The sequence below is a fragment of the Mastigoproctus giganteus genome, chromosome 5 (genome assembly GCF_048544385.1).
Source record: "Mastigoproctus giganteus isolate SK-2022 chromosome 5, ASM4854438v1, whole genome shotgun sequence".
Taxonomy (NCBI): domain Eukaryota; kingdom Metazoa; phylum Arthropoda; class Arachnida; order Uropygi; family Thelyphonidae; genus Mastigoproctus; species Mastigoproctus giganteus.
In genome coordinates this window covers 36,309,427-36,327,098 of record NC_143579.1, presented here as the reverse complement: position 1 = coordinate 36,327,098, position 17,672 = coordinate 36,309,427, and the positions used below count along the sequence as shown (strand labels likewise).

Here is a 17,672-nt window from a genome sequence, read left to right as displayed (position 1 = left end):
GTAAACTCTAGAAGGAAGGGGATGAATCAGATTGGTCCAACTGTTGATGATCCTGCTCAGGTAGCTAACAAACTAAATGAATATTTTGCATCGAGTTATTCAGCGAGGGGACTGCCAGAGGTGTATTCAACTCTGGCAGTAAGCTAGATAATCTTGTAATAACTGAGAGTAAAGTGGAGGAGAAATTGTTGAAGATAAACACAAGAAAGGCACCTGGGGTGGATGGGATCTATCCAGTTATATTAAAGGAGGCAGCAAAGGAAGTAAGCAAACCCTTAGCCATAATTATGAGAGTTTCCTTGGACTCAGGGGAGGTACCCACAGACTGGAGATGTGCAAATGTGACCTCAATTCACAAAGGGGGATCAAAGGTTGACACAAGTAATTATAGACCTGTGAGTTTAACTTCTGTTCCAGGAAAATTAATGGAGGCACTGGTTAAAGAAGCACTGCAGGATCATCTAGACAAGACTTCAGTTACAGCCCAGACACAGCATAGTTTTGTTAAGGGGAAGTCTTGCCTGACCAATTTGATTGGATACTATGATGCAGTCACAAAAGAACTGGATGCAGGGAATAACTTTGATATCATATACTTGGATCTTAGGAAGGCTTTTGATACTGTTGCACATGGAAGACTGCTGCATAAATTGGAGCAGTATGGCAATGGAGGCAAATTGCTGCTAAGGATAAAGAGATGGTTTGAGTGCAAGAAGACAGAGAGTGGTAATCAATGGACACTGCTCATCGTGGACTAATGTTATTAGTGGAGTCCCTCAGGGTTCAGTGTTGGGTCCATTATTGTTTTCTGTATTTATAAATGATATTGATGATGGTATATCAAGCTTAATGTCCAAGTTTGCAGATGATACAAAGGTTGGCAGGGTTGTTAAGGACACTACTGACTGCAACAGAATCTGGAAAGGTTGAGCAGATGGGCTGAGAGGTGGCAAATGAAGTTTAACATTGACAAATGTAAAGTACTGCACATGGGTAGCAGTAACTCCAGAGTAATGTATCAACTGTGAGGTACTACACTGAGGATGTTAGAGAATGAAAAGGATCTGGGAGTAATTGTGCAGTCAGATATGAAGTTTTCTAAGCAATGCAGACGGGCTGCAAAAGTAGCTCATGGTGTTTTGTCAATGATATACAGGAATTTTTCTAACAAGGAAAAGGAAGTGATTATTCCCTTGTATAAAGCAATGGTCAGGCCACACCTTGAATACTGTACACAGGTCTGGAAGCCTCATTTTAGAAAGGATGTAGAGCTGCTGGAATGAGTACAGAGAAGGACAACAAGAATTAGTGAATGAAAAAGGATTGCACTTATGAAGAAAGGCTTAAGTTTTGCAAATTACAGTGTCTGGAGACTTATTTTTGATTAGGCAGCTGTGAGGTGATCTGATTGAAGTGTATAAGGCCTTGAATGGTTTGAGAATGCTCAATGCTGATGAGATTTTTTCTCTTTCCCAGATTACTCACCTGAGAGGACATAAATTCAAATTGAGGAAAGACAGCTGTAGAATAGAATGCACAGAAGTTTGCCTTTAGCTAGTGGATGGTTGATTGCTGGAACAAACTTCCATCTGTCATTGTAGAAAGAACTAGACAAATATCTGGAGTGAATGGATGGGCAAAATGGGAAGGAGGATTTTTTGGCCGATGCTGTATAAGCTTGCTTTCTTGCACCATATGCCTCTGTTAATGCTAAAAATTCTCTGAGTAGTGTAGACAAGTTCCCAGAACAAGTTGCCCTTACAAGGCCATGGTTAGGCTACATCTTGAGTACTGTATACAGGTCTGGAGGCCTCATGGAAAAAATATAGATCTGCTGGAATGGGCGGAGAGAAGGGCAACAAGATTATTGAAGGGAACAAATGGGTGCTCTTATCTAGAAAGGCTTCAGTTCTGCAAATTGCTGCTTCTGGAGACTCTGCTGGGCAATCTTACTGATGCCTTGGATGGACAGACTAAGATGAATGTGAATGGCATTCTTCCTCTTGCTGAGACTGCATAAATTTAAGTTGAGGAAGGATGGTTGCAGGATAGATTTGTTAAAGTTTGCCTTTTGATTATTTGAATAAATTCGAATAATGATGATGGTTGATGGTTTGAATAAATTCAAGGAAAAACTAGAGTGTTCTTGGAGTGTATGGATGGGAAAAGTGTATAGCTTTTTTTTTTTTTTTTTTTTTTGGCTGATGCTATATAAGCTTGCTTTCTTTTCTTGCATTATTTGCCAGTACTATTATGCCCCCTCCCCTCCATGATAAATTCCTATTGGCTCTTGCTGTTATTCTTGCAAATTATTTGGCATATCAACTACTCAGACCATTGCATACCAGTTCTTATGATGTTTCAGTTAACAAATTTTGAAAATGTATGTGTGTTTAACTGTATGGAGGCTTCATGGAAAAACATCTCCTGGGCTGTTTTGCATGTGGTGCAATTCAAAAAAAAATCTTGAATAATTCCCAAGGGAAAACTAACCCTTACACCTGAGATTGGATAACTACAGCTCTAATTCTAGAGAGCTTTAATAACTCCTCTAGGCTCTGACAGGATTCAAACCCAGACTTCTCCAAATGAGGAACGGATGATAATTTCTCTGATAGGATGCCTGCTGGAGGACAAGGGACCACCAATTATTCACTGACTGACTGCAGATATGCATTAGTAACAATTTTCTCAGGTTATACATATGCAGATTAGAACTCAGTCAATCAATTCTATTTGTAGTGTTCTCTGTATGGACTATGTCTTATACAGTTATGATTTCTTTTTGTAATAACTGTAAAGTAATCTTTTTAAATAATGATTATTTAAGTTAATTAATATATAATGTCCAATGTAGAGTATACCAAAGGACCAAATGAAGGAATCAAAATATATAGTGATAATAAAACGAGTTCTAACAAAGAGAGGTATCTTCTGTAGTTATTAATCTGTTTCCTGGAGTCACAACACTCTTCAATTTGATATATAATACTGCTTTCAGTATTCAACTTGGAAATTAAAAATTCTTACCAAAATAATCAACAAACTGTTGGGAATTCAGAGTAGCACTCATTAATATTAGCTTCAAATCAAGCCTCTGCTTCAATAAATCTTTTACGATTATCATGAGAAAGTCAGCATCCAAATCTCTTTCATGAATTTCATCCATAATTATGTGGGTTATTCCAGTTAAATATCTATAAAAGTTTCACAGGATGATTTACATAAGAAAATACTAAAAATAGAAAAAAAGAAAATAATAGTATAGCAATGAAACAGAATAATAATAAAAAACTTAAAAAAAATACTTAAGAGGAGCATTTAATAATCTCCAGCTATTAGTTACTAATCATAGTAATAACAGAAGCTAAAATGATTTAATAAATCCAGCTATTAAATTACTATACAGTAAAGGAGGCTAAGATTTAAAAAATAAAAAAGCATATATCTAGCTGCACTAAATGAACCACTCTTTGTTACCAGGGGATACGATAAAAAAAAAAAAAAAAGAGTGATATGGGCTATATAGTTAGAGGGGGTTTTTTAGCTGAAGCAGCAAAAGCCTGGCCTTCATACATACTATATTTAATACCTATACTAATACTATATATGATGGATCCTCAGTTACACAGTGCCATATTATTTAATTATAGATACCTGGTGGCAAGTGGTTTATTTATTTTACTAATTTAGTTTCAATAGATATATCTTAATTCACTTAAAACTGTGCTCCATCTAAACAAAGTGTAGAGTACAGTAGCTTAGAAAGCTTGAATATCAAATATTTCTTACCTCTTTCTTAAACATAGCAAAATTATAAATATTTCTTGGCATTCATTATCATAAATGTTTGCATGATGTACAAGTAAAAATATTTCATAATTCTCAATCAACAGTAAATAACTCAAATATTCAAGCTTTCTAATAACCAAGCAAAAAATGTTTAAAAGCTGTGACTGGACTGATGCATTCTGAGTTTGCTTAAAATCACCTTATCTACAGTGGCAGTTAAAAAAACTGCATCACTTGTCAATTTTGTAAATAATGTTTTGCACTGCATTTTGGATTACAGAAATGTTCAAAATGCATTTGTTAGATGGTATATATATATCTGTGAATGAAATACAATAAGAAGACTCCACCTGACATACCTAACTGCCATAAATATCATTTCCCAATGGGTAAAATGCGTAATATCCCCTTAACAAACCCATGCTGTGTCTGAACTATTACTGCACTCTTGTCAAGGTGATCCTGCAACACTTCTTTAACCAGTGACTCCATTATTTTCCCTGGAACAGAAGTTAAACCAACAGGCCTATAATTATTTGTATCACCCTTTGAACCCCCTCCCCTTTGTGAATTAGGCAGATCTCCAGTCCATGGGGGCCCTCTCCTGAATCTCAGGATGCTCTCAGAAAGGCTAAGGATTTGCATATTTCCCTCACTGCATCCTTCAATATAACTGAATAGATTCTATCCACTCTAGGTGCCTTTTTTATGTTCAACTTCAACAATTTCTCCTCCACTTTGCTTTCCATTATTACAAAATCATTTAGCTCCCTATTAGTTTAGTACACTTATATCCTCCCCTTACAGAATTCCTCATGTGTGAATGTAGATGCAAAATACTCATTCAGTTTGTCAGCTATCTGAGCAGGATCATCAACAGTTGATCCACCAACATCAAGTAGACCAATCTGATTCATCCCCTTCCTTCTAGAGTTTACATAAGCAAAGAAGTCTTTGTTGTTTTTCTTTGCATCCTTTGCCAAGGATTTCTTGTAACAGCCTTCGTTTGCCTAACCTCCTTTGTGATTTGATTACAGACATTTCATTATATCTGTTATTGTTGTTATTTGGTTTTTAGGAGCATTAGCAACTAAGGCCATATTGCTCCGGGATATGCGGTGGTCATTCCCTGACCTTTCCGCATTCTCCGTATTTGGTGGTGACGGGCTCGAACCCCGGTCTAATCAAGAAGCGTGTGCTACACGCACTGCTGCTCCTTCCCACCTGGCTACGAAGGCGCGCCATTATATCTGCCATAGGCTTCTGTATCATCTGATAATTTATATGCATCCCATGCATTTTTATTGTGCTGTGAGCCTCATTAGTTCATCTGACATCCATTTAGGTCTAAATCTTGAACAGTATTTTTTACTTCGTATGAAAAGCCTAGCAGTGTCCAAGATTATTTCCTTGAAGGTTTCCCATTTAGCATTTGTTATTGGTGACATCATCAGTTAGTCCCACTGTATAGAATTTAAGAACTGTCTGAGCCCACTGTAGTCACCTTTACGAAAGCAAACTCACTTTCCTGATGATGATGATAATATTTAAATCTTTAAGTAAATCCCACATCAGTACACTGTGATCACCGTCACCTATTGGTTCCTTTATCTGCAAATTCTTAATGCATGAATAATCACTGCTGATAATCAGATCAAGAGTATTACTCCCTCTGGTTTCCCCTCGAACATGTTGCTGTAGAAAACAATCCTCCAATAAATCCACAAAAGTCTTGCTAGCGTGTGAGTGACCTACCCACAAGTTCCAGTCAATATCTGAAAAGTTAAAATCCCCTATTAAAAGACATTCTAATTTATTGGCCCACTATTTCTCTGCACAATTGTTCATTGTACTCATCAGAGTCATTAGGTCTATAACATATAAAAAGGTCATTCTTAATGAAAAATAAAGGCATTTAGTTAATGTATTTATTTCAATAAACAATTAATTAACAGTGGGCTACCTTATATCCAAAGTTTCTGTTACTTTTCTAGCATGTACGAGGGGTCATCATTTAATTCATAGACTGGTGCAAGGTCTTATCTTAAATGTCATCACCTGAATCTTCTGTGGATTTCTCCTTCTCGAAATACTCTCCCTTGAACTTTACACACTTTCACCATTATTGTACCCAAGCATTAAATGCTTCTTGCAAGCCATTTTTCAAAAGGCTGCTTGTTTGTTTGTTTCGGGATTTATTGGGCGTATCGGCAACTATGGCCATAGTGCATCATGAAAGGCTGCGAAGTCCTTACATTGTGGCTCTGCAAGCATCGTTGTTGGACACGAAACACTTGCCTTTCAGAGCTTTTTTCAGATGTAGAAACAGGAAGAAATCACATGTGGCTAAGTCTGATGAATAAGGGGGATGTGGCAGAACCTCAGCACCTATGGCAGTGATCACTGCCTGCACAATATTAGCCATATTGGACCTGGCATTGTCTTGATGGAGAAACCACTTCACACTGGATTATGGCCATCTTACACTTATTACTATACGCTTCATTCATATTTTTAACTGTTTCCAATGCATTTAAGCCCCATCTGACATAATAACAAATTACATACCACTGTTCAATCTGTATACCCAACCTGATATTTGTTTCAAAATGATCGTCAGTGACACACAGCTAAAAAAAAAAACTCTTCATGCAACACTAGTTCGACAAGTACTGACATGCACACAGTCTACTCAGTAGCAATCAGGGAGAGCACCTCTAGCAGCAGTTATGAAAAGTTTGCTCGGTAAACAAAATCTTGCACCAGTCCATGAATAAATTATCACCCTTCATATATTACAAGGTTAATGAATCACTGTATTCAATTATTTAAAACAACTTTTGTTTTTACTTTTAACTTACTTTAACTAATACCTAATACTTACGGATTTGAAAGTAGATACTGAAGTACAATTCCAGTAGTACAGTAGAGAATTGAGCCCTGTGGCCTGGAAGGCTTTCTATAAAAATAATGTAAATTCAGATAAAATTTATATTAGTATTTTACATAGATTAAGTTAAAGAAATTTGTAAAGGTGCATTTCCTATGCCAGAACTTTATTAATTTAACTGAAAACTTAAATTATTAATTTAAATTTAAGAAAACGTCAATATATGTTTTAAGGTTTGATCCGAAAATATGAAAAACTGAGAATTACAGTTCATTAATCATTGTAAATTACATGCATACCTTGCTTAACACTGGAGACGCGTTTCTGGAAATAGGAGTGCTAACTTACACAGCAGTACAGATAATAAACAAGATTTAATAAATACATTGGTATTTCCCTAAGCATGACTTTAAATAAGTCATTACTTTCATGGGTTATTTCGATTACGGGGAAACTACAATTTAAACCTATTTTACCTATTTATCTTTATAACACACAGACATCAATCAGAGAGACTGAGTAACCTATCCCACCCTTTAAAGATCAGGTTTTTTTGTATTTATGTACATAGATTTCAAACTTGAGTGGGGAAAAAAAAAAAGGAAACACAAAACAATTCTATTTTTTGTTTCATCTTTAAATTTTCTTATATACATAGCTTCTTTAATTTTTCATTTGATAAAATCCCCCCCCCCCCAATGTTCCTCTAATTTCAAAAATTTTACATTAAAAGCATAAGAATATCCACGGGTATGCTCAGCAACCTCTGATTCCTGGTATTCCCCTTTTCTCACATCTCCCTTCTCTTACTTGCCTCAACATCCTGACCACAAAGTGGAGTTATGAATGAGATTCAAAGGACGGGAAGTGGAATGTGATGCTTTTTAAAGATATTACTTATCACAGAGTGACACTTGTTTATGTTTTGTATTGTATTGTCAAATGAATAATAATAGAAAGAAAATTAAATACAGTGTCAGCATATTCACCAGCATATGGCATAACCCTGGAAATGGCAAATTTGACAATGTTGGGAAAGAAGACTGGCAGGAAGATGGGCCATGTTATAGATCCAAAATCATGGTATAGCATGGATTTTGGATATATTTGGGGGACATAATCACACTCACATTATATCCAAAACCATGGTTTCAGATATAATGTAGAGTTCTTCTACACACTAGAAGAAGCAAACTCTATACCTCACAAGCAGAACCAGCTATTGCAATGCTTTTCCAAAGTGTGGACCACTGAGCTATTGTATTTTCTTCTGAAGTATATTGTATCTTTATCATTATCTTTACCATATAAATTTTTATAAGCAGCAGTAGTTATCCAAAGGTAATTACTGTAGATGTTCAGTTTTCCCCCTTCCTGCCTCAATTAGAGGTACAATAAAAGATAAAACAATGAAATGTTAATTGCAGATGGGACACTTGCAAAAGTAATATTTTCCTCTGAGAGGGGAGAAAAAAAACCAGCTACCATATCTGCCATTTGCAATATACCCAGTTCACTGAAGAGGCCCCTGGAGTCAGGAACTCTATGATTCATCTATGATGCTACTAAAACTGACTAAAATTGATAAAATGCCTTTATTAAACAAAAAATAAAAATAAAATAAAAATACACATCCTGACTGTATATTAAAATAAAATGCAATAAAATATAGAAATTAAAAGTGCTAAAAAGGTGTTTAAAATCACTAAAAACCACTAAAACAGAAGCTTTCAGCAGCAATAATGGTTGCAGCTTATCCAACAATCTATATACAGTCGGTCCTCGTATAACACGTGTTTACATAACACGAATTCGATCATACACGATTTATAAATAGGGGAATGTTATCTTATATAACACGAACCGAATTCGCTTATGCACGATTCACCTGTGTGTTTACAAGAAATGGCAGTCGAACGCGGAATCACCCCAACTGAACGCAACACGATAGGAATGAAAAAGATTCTGAAAATGTATTTATGTGATTTATATCAGTGAAGGGGAAAGACATTTCACCATAATAACGTGAAAACCAACACAATTCCAGCTATCGATATAATCGCAAATGCAATTAGATGGAGTTTACCACCAGTTTATAACAGATTCCACTAGCAGAAACAAAACTGGAAATTGTTTTTATTATTTTATGGTAGTAACCCCCAGAAATGTGCTTTAGTAAAATGTGGGGTGTTAATAATGTATCTCGGCCTTTACGGTGTTGTTTATTCAGCTGCTACATGCGCTCAGCTTTGTTTATGTGTATCAAGCGTGCCTCCTCGTTTTGTAATTGTGCTTTATTCCCTAAAAATGAGTAAAATACTTAAAAGGTGTGAAAAGGAAGCGTCCTGGTGAAGACACTGCATATTCAGAGAGAAAAATAAAAGCAATACTGTATCGATAAACAGAGGCGGACTGGATCAAAAATTCTTACCCGGGAAAATTTATAGTGGCCTCATACTACGGTTTATGGCCAAAATCACACCGGCCTCCGGCCCACCGGGATTTCCCGGGTAAGGCTTATTGCCAGTCCGCCTCTGTCGATAGAGAAAAAAAATATGAAATTGTGAAACGCTTTGAGCGAAATGAAAGACCATGTGATATTGCACGTGCTACAGACCTAAATGAGGCAACGCCGAGAATTACAAAGAATGCGGAGAAAATAAAAACAACTTTCATAGCGGGAACAACTCAAAGTGTAATTAAAATCCATTAGATTAAGACACAAGAATTGGAAGAGATGGAACGGCTGTCATCTGTTTGGATAGAAAATCAAACAAAAAACAAGTTTGCTTACGATAGAAGCAAAAGCATTAGCAATATTTTATTACGTAATAGTCGTAATAAAATACGTAAGCATTTTATTACGACTATTTTATTTAATATAATAAATTTTTTACAAATAAAATACGTATTTTATTCGTAAAAAACACTTTTTTAGTATTAAAAAATACTAAAAATACTTTATTATAATATAATAAATAATAAAAAATATTTATTTTTTATTATATTATAATAAAAATATATTATATTTTTTATTACGTATTTTAATCGTTATAAAATACGTAAGTATTTTATAACGATTAAAATTACCCGATTATTTATTGTGTTTGGTAATGTTTTGGTTCCAAATGTGTGTTCAATCTTGGGTGGTCGGCACCTAACTCCACTTTTCCCATAGGGCCTGTTGTTTATATTGCACGATTTTGCATTGCACAAGGGTTTCTAGGAACACAACTATCGTGCTATACGAGGACAGACTGTATGTACACATATATGCCCCAGTAGATCTGCAACATGAACTATGGCACCTGCGCATGGTCCACTTCTCTTGTGTCGGAAACCAGAAATGGAACGAACCACTCTAAACTGTTCATCTCTCCTTAGGATAAGGGCTTCAAAGAGTGGATGGATGTGATAATCCTTATCCCTATTAAGACAATAGCGTCCAGACGAACATATCCTTAAACTTAAACTCTCTAGCCATTTCCGGTTCCTGAAGCCATGCACTCTATCCATGATTACAGCTTCTTTAGCTGTAATGCCATGCCCAGTTTCCCAGGCATGTTCAGCTATGGCTGAACCCACATAATTGGCTGTCTTGAGGGCCATGTTCTCCTAGGCAATCATGCAGCCTACGTTTCGTTTCCCCCACATAACACTCCCCAGAATCCGGACACTCAGTTTCATATACGGCCCCACTAGTGTCATTACCCGCAATAGGATCTTTGATTGCGGACATTACTGTGTGCAGTCTCCGACCCAGCAGCTACTCACACCGTATCTTACAGGAACGTAAAATACGGGAAACGGGTTCTGAAATGCCCGGATAATAGAGAATGTATGCGATCGCAACAGGTGTAAAAGCATCCCTGCAACTGCTATTCATATCTCTTAAACACCTCTCAATAATGCTCTGGGGGTTACCGCACGTTACTAAGTCAGCCGTAACCCGTTTAGTCTCGTCACCCCTCTTCCCAGATGAAGAGTAGTGGAACCCCACCCTTCCCATTAAAGTCTTAACCCCACTATTTTTGTGGCAACCGGCCTGAGCAGTTTTAAAGAGCTCCCCAACATCCTGTCTTCGAACTCTTCCATGGCTAAATTGACTATAATTGCACTAATAGGTGAACCCATGGCCACTCTGCGGACCTGCTGGTACATAACATTTTGAAACAATATGGTGGTACTAGATAAACATAAACTAACACCTTTATAAATGTCTTCACCACTTAGGGCAGTCCTATCCTTCAAAGTATCATCTCTACTCAAAGCCTTCATATTTGTGGCCAGTCCGACGCATGCATTATCCAGGTTTTCGGCTGAACTTCTATCTCCTGTAGTGGGGCACTCAGATTACAGCATTAAAAACAGCAGGGAGTTTGTGCAGTTCATCCATGCTCAGGAGGTAGAAGAGGGTGAGATTAAGGCATCTTTCGATATTGTTTGTTCACACTGTATACCCGATGAACATGCTTGAATTGTGTGCAGAAGGCTTTGAGTAGGGATGATACTTTGAAGGATAGGACAGTCCTGAGTGGTGAAGACATTTGTGACGGTATTAGTTTATGTTTATCTAGTACCACCAAGTTGTTTCAAAATGTTATGTACCAGCAGGTCCGTGGAGTGACCATGGGTTCACCTATTAATGCAATTATAGCCAATTTAGCCATGGAAGAGTTCGAAGACAGGATGTTGGGGAGCTCTAGTCCATTCCATTATGGGCGTGGAAGAGGTATGTTGATGGCACATTAACGGTAAGTACAAGGGGGATACGAAACAGAAGTACTTAATTGGTTGAATAACGGTTCACCCTATATTCGGTTCACCTCGGAGGTTGAGCAGGGGGACCCTTCCGTTCCTAGATGTGTGTGTACAGAGAAGGCCGACACTTGAAAACTAAGGTTTATAGAAAACCTGTGTGTCGTGGCCAATACAAACACTTTAAAATTGCTCAGGCCGGTTGCCACAAAAATAGTGTGGTTAAGGCCTTAATGGGAAGGGTGGGGTCCCACTGCTCTTCATCTGGGAAGAGGGGCGACGAGACTAAATGGGTTACGGCTGACTTAGTAACGTGCGGTAACCCCCAGAGCATTATTGAGAGGTGTTTAAGAGATATGAGTACCAGTTGCAGGGATGCTTTTACACCTGTTGCCACCGCATACATTCTCTACTATCCAGGCATTTCAAAACCCATTTCCCGTATTTTACGTTCGTGTAAGATACGGTGTGAGCAGCTGACGGGTCGGAGACTGCACACAGTAATGTCTGCAATCAAAAATCCTATTGCAGGTAATGACACTAGTGGGATCTTATATGAAACTGAGGGTCTGGATTCTGGGGAGTGTTATGTGGGGGAAATGAAATGTAGGCTGCATGATCGCCTAGTCCTCAAGACAGCCAATTATGTGGGTTCAGCCATAGCTGAACATGCTTGGAAAACTGGGCATGTTGAGAAAGGGCTAAAGAAGGGGGTAAAAAACTGTAATCATGGATAGAGCGCATGGCTTTAGGAACCGGAACTTGCTAGAGAGTTTAAAGATATGTTCGTCTGGATGCTATTGTCTTAATAGAGATAAGGGCTGTCACATTCATCCACTCTTTGAAGCCCTTATCCTAAGGAGAGATGAATGGTTTAGAGTGGTTCGTTCCATTTCCGGTTCCAATGCACGAGACGTGGACCGTGCGCAGGTGCCATAGTTCGTGTCACAGACCTGCTGGGCATATATGTGTATATGTATAGATTGTTGGATAACATGCAACCATTACTGCTGCTGAAAGCTTCAGTTTTAGTGGATTTTAGTGATTTTAAACATCTTTTTAGCACTTCTAATTTTATATTTTATTGCATTTTATTCTTGTTATATACAATTTTATTTAATTTTAATTTAATTTTATTTTAATATACAGTTTATACAGTCAGTGTGTGTATTTTTATTTTATTTTTTGTTTAATAAAGGCATTTTATCGATTTGAGTCAGTGTTTTAGTAGCATCATAGATGAATTGATATACCCAGTTATAATGTTTTGTAAACAACAGCATTTAATATTCTTTTCAAGGGTGAAATCACATTTAGAATGGCACAAACTGCTAAACACAAATACAAGAGTGCACTGAACTGATGAAGAGTTTGCATATTATTATAAATTGTTACTTATAGAATGGGTTAAAATGAGTCTGAAAAAAAGTGAGGCACAATGCGATGAACTTGCTCAGGACAATGAATTTTATGTAAGCATATAGCAATTTAAAAGTTTCTCTTTGGTTGGCAAAGAAAATATGCTTTAATGAAGCTCAGATTGGTGGAAATAGTAGTAGTAGTAGTAGTGGCATGTGATGCAAGAAAGCAAATGTATGAGCTTATGCAGCATCAGCCAAAAAAAAAAAAAAAAATCACACCATTCCCTCCAAATGCCTGTCCAGTTCCTCCTTAAATTTATTCAACATATCAACTTCCACAACGACAGATGGAAGATTGTTCCAGCAATTAACCACCCGCTGGCTAAAGGCAAATTTCCGCACATCTATTCTACATCTGTCTTTTCTTAATTTGAATTTATGCCCCCTTAGGTTCGTAATCTGAACAAGTGGGAGGATCCCATCAGAATTCAGCATGCTCAATGGCTTCTTAACCCATTCAAGGCCTTATATACCTCAATCAGATCACCGCGCAGGTGCCTAGTCTCCAGCCACTGCAATTTGCAGAACTTAAGCCTCTCTTGGTAAGAGGATCCCTTCATTCCCCTCACCAATCTTGTTGCCCTTCTCTGTACACGCTCAAGTAAATCTACATCCTTCCTAAAATAAGGCCTCCAGACCTGTACGCAGTACTCAAGGCGTGGCCTGACCATTGCCTTATACAGAGGGATAATCACTTCCTTTTCCCTGCTAGCAAAATTCCTATATATCATTGACAAAACCCCATGACCTGCCCTGGCAGCCTGTCTACATTGCTCAGAGAACTTCATATCTGACTGCACAATTACTCCCAGTCTTTTTCATTTTCTACCACCTTAAGTGTAGTACCACACATTTGGTACGTTTCTCTGGGGTTACTTCTACCCATATGCAGTACTTTGCATTTGTCAAGGTTAAAACTTCAGCTGCCACTTCTTAGTCCATCTGCCCAAATTATCTAGATCCTGCTGCAGTAGCACACTGCCATTACTGTCATTAACAACCCTGCCAACCTTTGTATCATCTGCAAACTTCGACATTAAGCTTGATATACCTTCATCAATATCATTGATAAATACACAAAACAACAGTGGACCTAACACCGAACCCTGTGGGACTCCACTAATAACATTAGTCCAAGAAGAGCAGCACCCATTGATTACCACCCTCTGTCTTCTCCCACTTAAGCATTCTTTTATCATTGTAGCAACTTAATACCTTAATACCATTCTGCTCCAATTTGTACAATAGTCTTCCATGCGCAACATTGTCAAAAGCTTTCCTGAAATCCAAATATATGATATCAAAATTATTTTTTGCATCCAGTTCCTTTGTAACCACATCATAATATCCTATCAAATTTGTCAGACAAGACTTTCCCTTAACAAACCCATGCTGTGTCTGAATTATTGCTGCAGTCTTGTCTAGATGATCCTGCAATGCATCTTTAACCAGTGACTCCGTCATTTTACCCGGAACAGAAGTTAAACTAACTGGTCTGTAATTACTCGTGTCACCCTTCGATCCCCCTTTGTGAATTGGGGATACATTTGCACATCTCCAGTCCGTGGGAACCTCCCCTGAGTCCAAGGATGCTCTCATAATTATGGCTAAGGGTTTGCTTAGTTGCTTTGCCGCCTCCTTTAATATAACTGGATAGATCCCATCCACCCCAGGTGCTTTTCTTACGTTTAACTTCAACAATTTCTCTTCCACTTTGCTCTCAGTTATTACAAGGTCATTAAGCACCCTGCTACAATATGATAACCTTCTGCCATTTTCAAACCTTAATAACTCCTCATGTGTGAATGTAGATGCAAAATACTCATTCAGTTTGTTTGCTATCTGAGCAGGATCATCAACAGTCGAACCATCGATGTCAAGTGGACCAATCAGATTCATCCCCTTCCTTTTAGAGTTTATATAAGTAAAGAAATCTTTGCTGTTTTTCTTAGCATCTTTTGCCAAGGATTTCTCGTAATCTGCCTTCGCCTGGCGAACCTCCTTTGTGACCTGATTACAGATTAACTTATATCTGCCATAGACTTCTGAGTCGCTTGATAATTTATATGCATCCCATGCATTTTTCTTCTCTGTTACGAGTCTCATTAGTTCATTTGATGTGAGATGGCCAGTGAGATGCTAGAAATATCATGGTTTACACTGATTAATTGAGGAAGTATGACAGTGTGGTGAAAGATGCATAGAACAATGCAATTTAAATCTATCTTATTCTCTATGCAGGTCACTGGTCAAGGTATTCCCATGGAGCTTCTTCAATGATATACGAGAATGTTGCCAGCAAGGACAAAGAGGCACCTAACCCATATTATGCAGGGTAGTGGTTTGGAAACATCTGAAATCAGTGTTCTCCCCCAAAATTTGCCACCCAGGTGGCATTATGGATTAGCCGGGTAGGGAAGTGTAATACTTTGCAATATTATAAAATTTTCTGTTATTTATAAATGTGACTTAAGCGATCCAGAGCAAAAATTAATTGCTTATTACATTATATGCTCCTGTCGTATTGACCTCGATTGCATGGTATGTTCGAATTAATACTGATCAAGATCGGTGAGCAGTACTACATGGTACCGCGAGAATCACTTAAATTTTAGCTGGGCAGTCAGTTAAATTCACCGGGCAGTGTGCCCATTTGATAGGTGCTGAGAAGAACACTGTGAAATATTGAATACAGGTCTGGAAACCTCACTGTAGGAAGGATATAGATCTGCTATAAAAGATGCAGAGAAGTGCAACAAATTTGAATTGAATAGTTTCGGTTTAGATATGTAGAAATTTGCATTAAACCAGGGAGTAATTGATTTTTAAGTGCATTAATATATATATATATATATATATATATATATGTAAATATGTGCTTGTTGCCTTTACCATGTCCATCCATTCGTCCATCTGCAAGTAACAATTCAACTCCCAGTGGACAGATTTTCAAGGAATTTTAAATTTGGATTTTTAAAATATTTGTCTAGTCATTCTAAATTTCATTAAAATTGGACAAAAAAAAATCCATTATTATTTCTTTTATCCATACAAATTATATGGAAAAAAAGAAATTCATAGATTAAATGTAGTTTTAATGCAGTACTCTTAGCTTCAGAGAGTCCATGCATACTGTGTATGTATTGTTACATACAACTCGTGAACATGGAGTAAAGTTATAATTTAATAATTAATTGTTAATGAGAAAACTTGTAGATAACTTGAGATAAAGTGATTCTTGCACTGCTTCTATTGGAATGGGCAGCAGCCTGGAAGGCAAGTTGCTGGGGATCTCAAGAGCAGCTGGGAGTCATCATGAAACAAGTAAATACATGGGCTGTGTTAAGGTAACTAGAAGTAAGAACAAGTGCATGTATATTTGCATATACCCCAATGATAGGAGTATAGTAAATAAATTTGACAAATTTGAAATGCTGGTCAAGACATCAAAGGTGGGATTGTTAGGATATCGGAGATGTGTTGTCAGAGATAAGAAATGTGGAATTGAAATTCGGGGAGTAAAATATGTACAGAAAGGATAGACAGGATAGGAAGGGAGGAGAGGTTATACCGTTAGTTAAGAAACACAAAATCTAAGGCACTGCATCCAGTTGACTTTGGTGGACAGTGCAATGTTGAGTCAGCTTGGTGTGACATAAATACTGGGAAAGCAAAAATGAGGGTAGGAGTGTATTATTATTATTATTATTAGCTACATGGTGCAAGGAAGCCTAAGGCTTATGCTGCACCAGCTAAAAAAAAAAAATTCCCTGAGTTACCCTGAGTGAGAGAGAGAGAGAGAGAGAGAGAGAGAGAGAGAGAGAGAGAGAGAGAGAGAGAGAGAGAGAGAGAGAGAGAGAGAGAGAGAGAGAGAGAGAGAGAGAGAGAGAGAGAGACAAAAGTAGAAGGGAATCACCAAGAAAGAGAAGAATGATGATATCCAGCTCAGGACCCTGGGTGTGTCAAGCCCATACTTACCAGATGTGAGCCCCTGGAGGTTATGACATCATTAATGACTTTGCAGCTAAAACGTTATAGTAGGATTTCAGGAGCATCAGCGACTAAGGCCATGTTGCTCCATGTATACGATGCGTGTGTCCTATGGTCAATTTTCTGTTTGCTCATTTGCTGGATGATAAACCCCAGTTTCTGCATAAACCATACTCTCCTCGCCTTAGACCGACTAACTCAACCACGTGAAAAAGTCCATTAAGAATTCCTCACGTCATTGACGGGACACGACCTCATGTCTTTTCCACCTGGTGTGGGGAAAATGGCAAGCCTACCAACTGTACTACCCACGAAGGCCAGCCAAAAGGCCTAATGACTCTGATGAGTACAATGAACAACTATACAGGGAAATAGAGTTGACCAGTAAATCAGAATGTCTTATAATGGCGGATTTTAACTTCCCAGTTATTGACTGGAAATTGTAGTTTAGTTACTCGCACACTATATTTCTAGCCTGATTTCATATCAGGCTAGAAAACTTTTGTGGATTTAGCTTTGCTAGTTTTGCTAGTCCACAAAACTTTTGTAGACTAGCAAAAGTTTTGTGGATTTATTGGGTGATTGTTTTCTCCATCAACATGTTTGAGAGGCAACCAGAAGGAGTAATACACCTGATTTGATTATCAGCAGTGATTATTTATGCATTAAGAATTAGCAGATAAAGAAACCAGTGATAACAGTGTACTGATGTGGGATTTACTCAAAGATGTAACTACTATGTGGGGTATGGGGAAGGGTTTTTACTTTCATAAAGGTGATACTGTGGTCTCAGAGAGTTTTTAAAAATTCTATACTATGGG

General features: G+C 37.6%; 1 protein-coding gene across 1 annotated transcript in view; it reads right to left on the bottom strand.

Annotated features, from left to right (window-relative positions):
• Nucleotides 1-17,672, bottom strand: part of LOC150085304 (ATP-dependent DNA/RNA helicase DHX36-like) — a 225,358-nt gene that overhangs the window by 48,580 nt on the left and 159,106 nt on the right. The window contains exons 7-8 of the mRNA XM_090374521.1: nt 6,677-6,751; nt 3,031-3,197 (exon numbers count right to left, since the gene is read on the bottom strand). Of these exons, the coding sequence (XP_090230647.1) occupies nt 3,031-3,197; nt 6,677-6,751 (242 nt within the window). The remainder of the gene's footprint in view (nt 1-3,030; nt 3,198-6,676; nt 6,752-17,672) is intronic.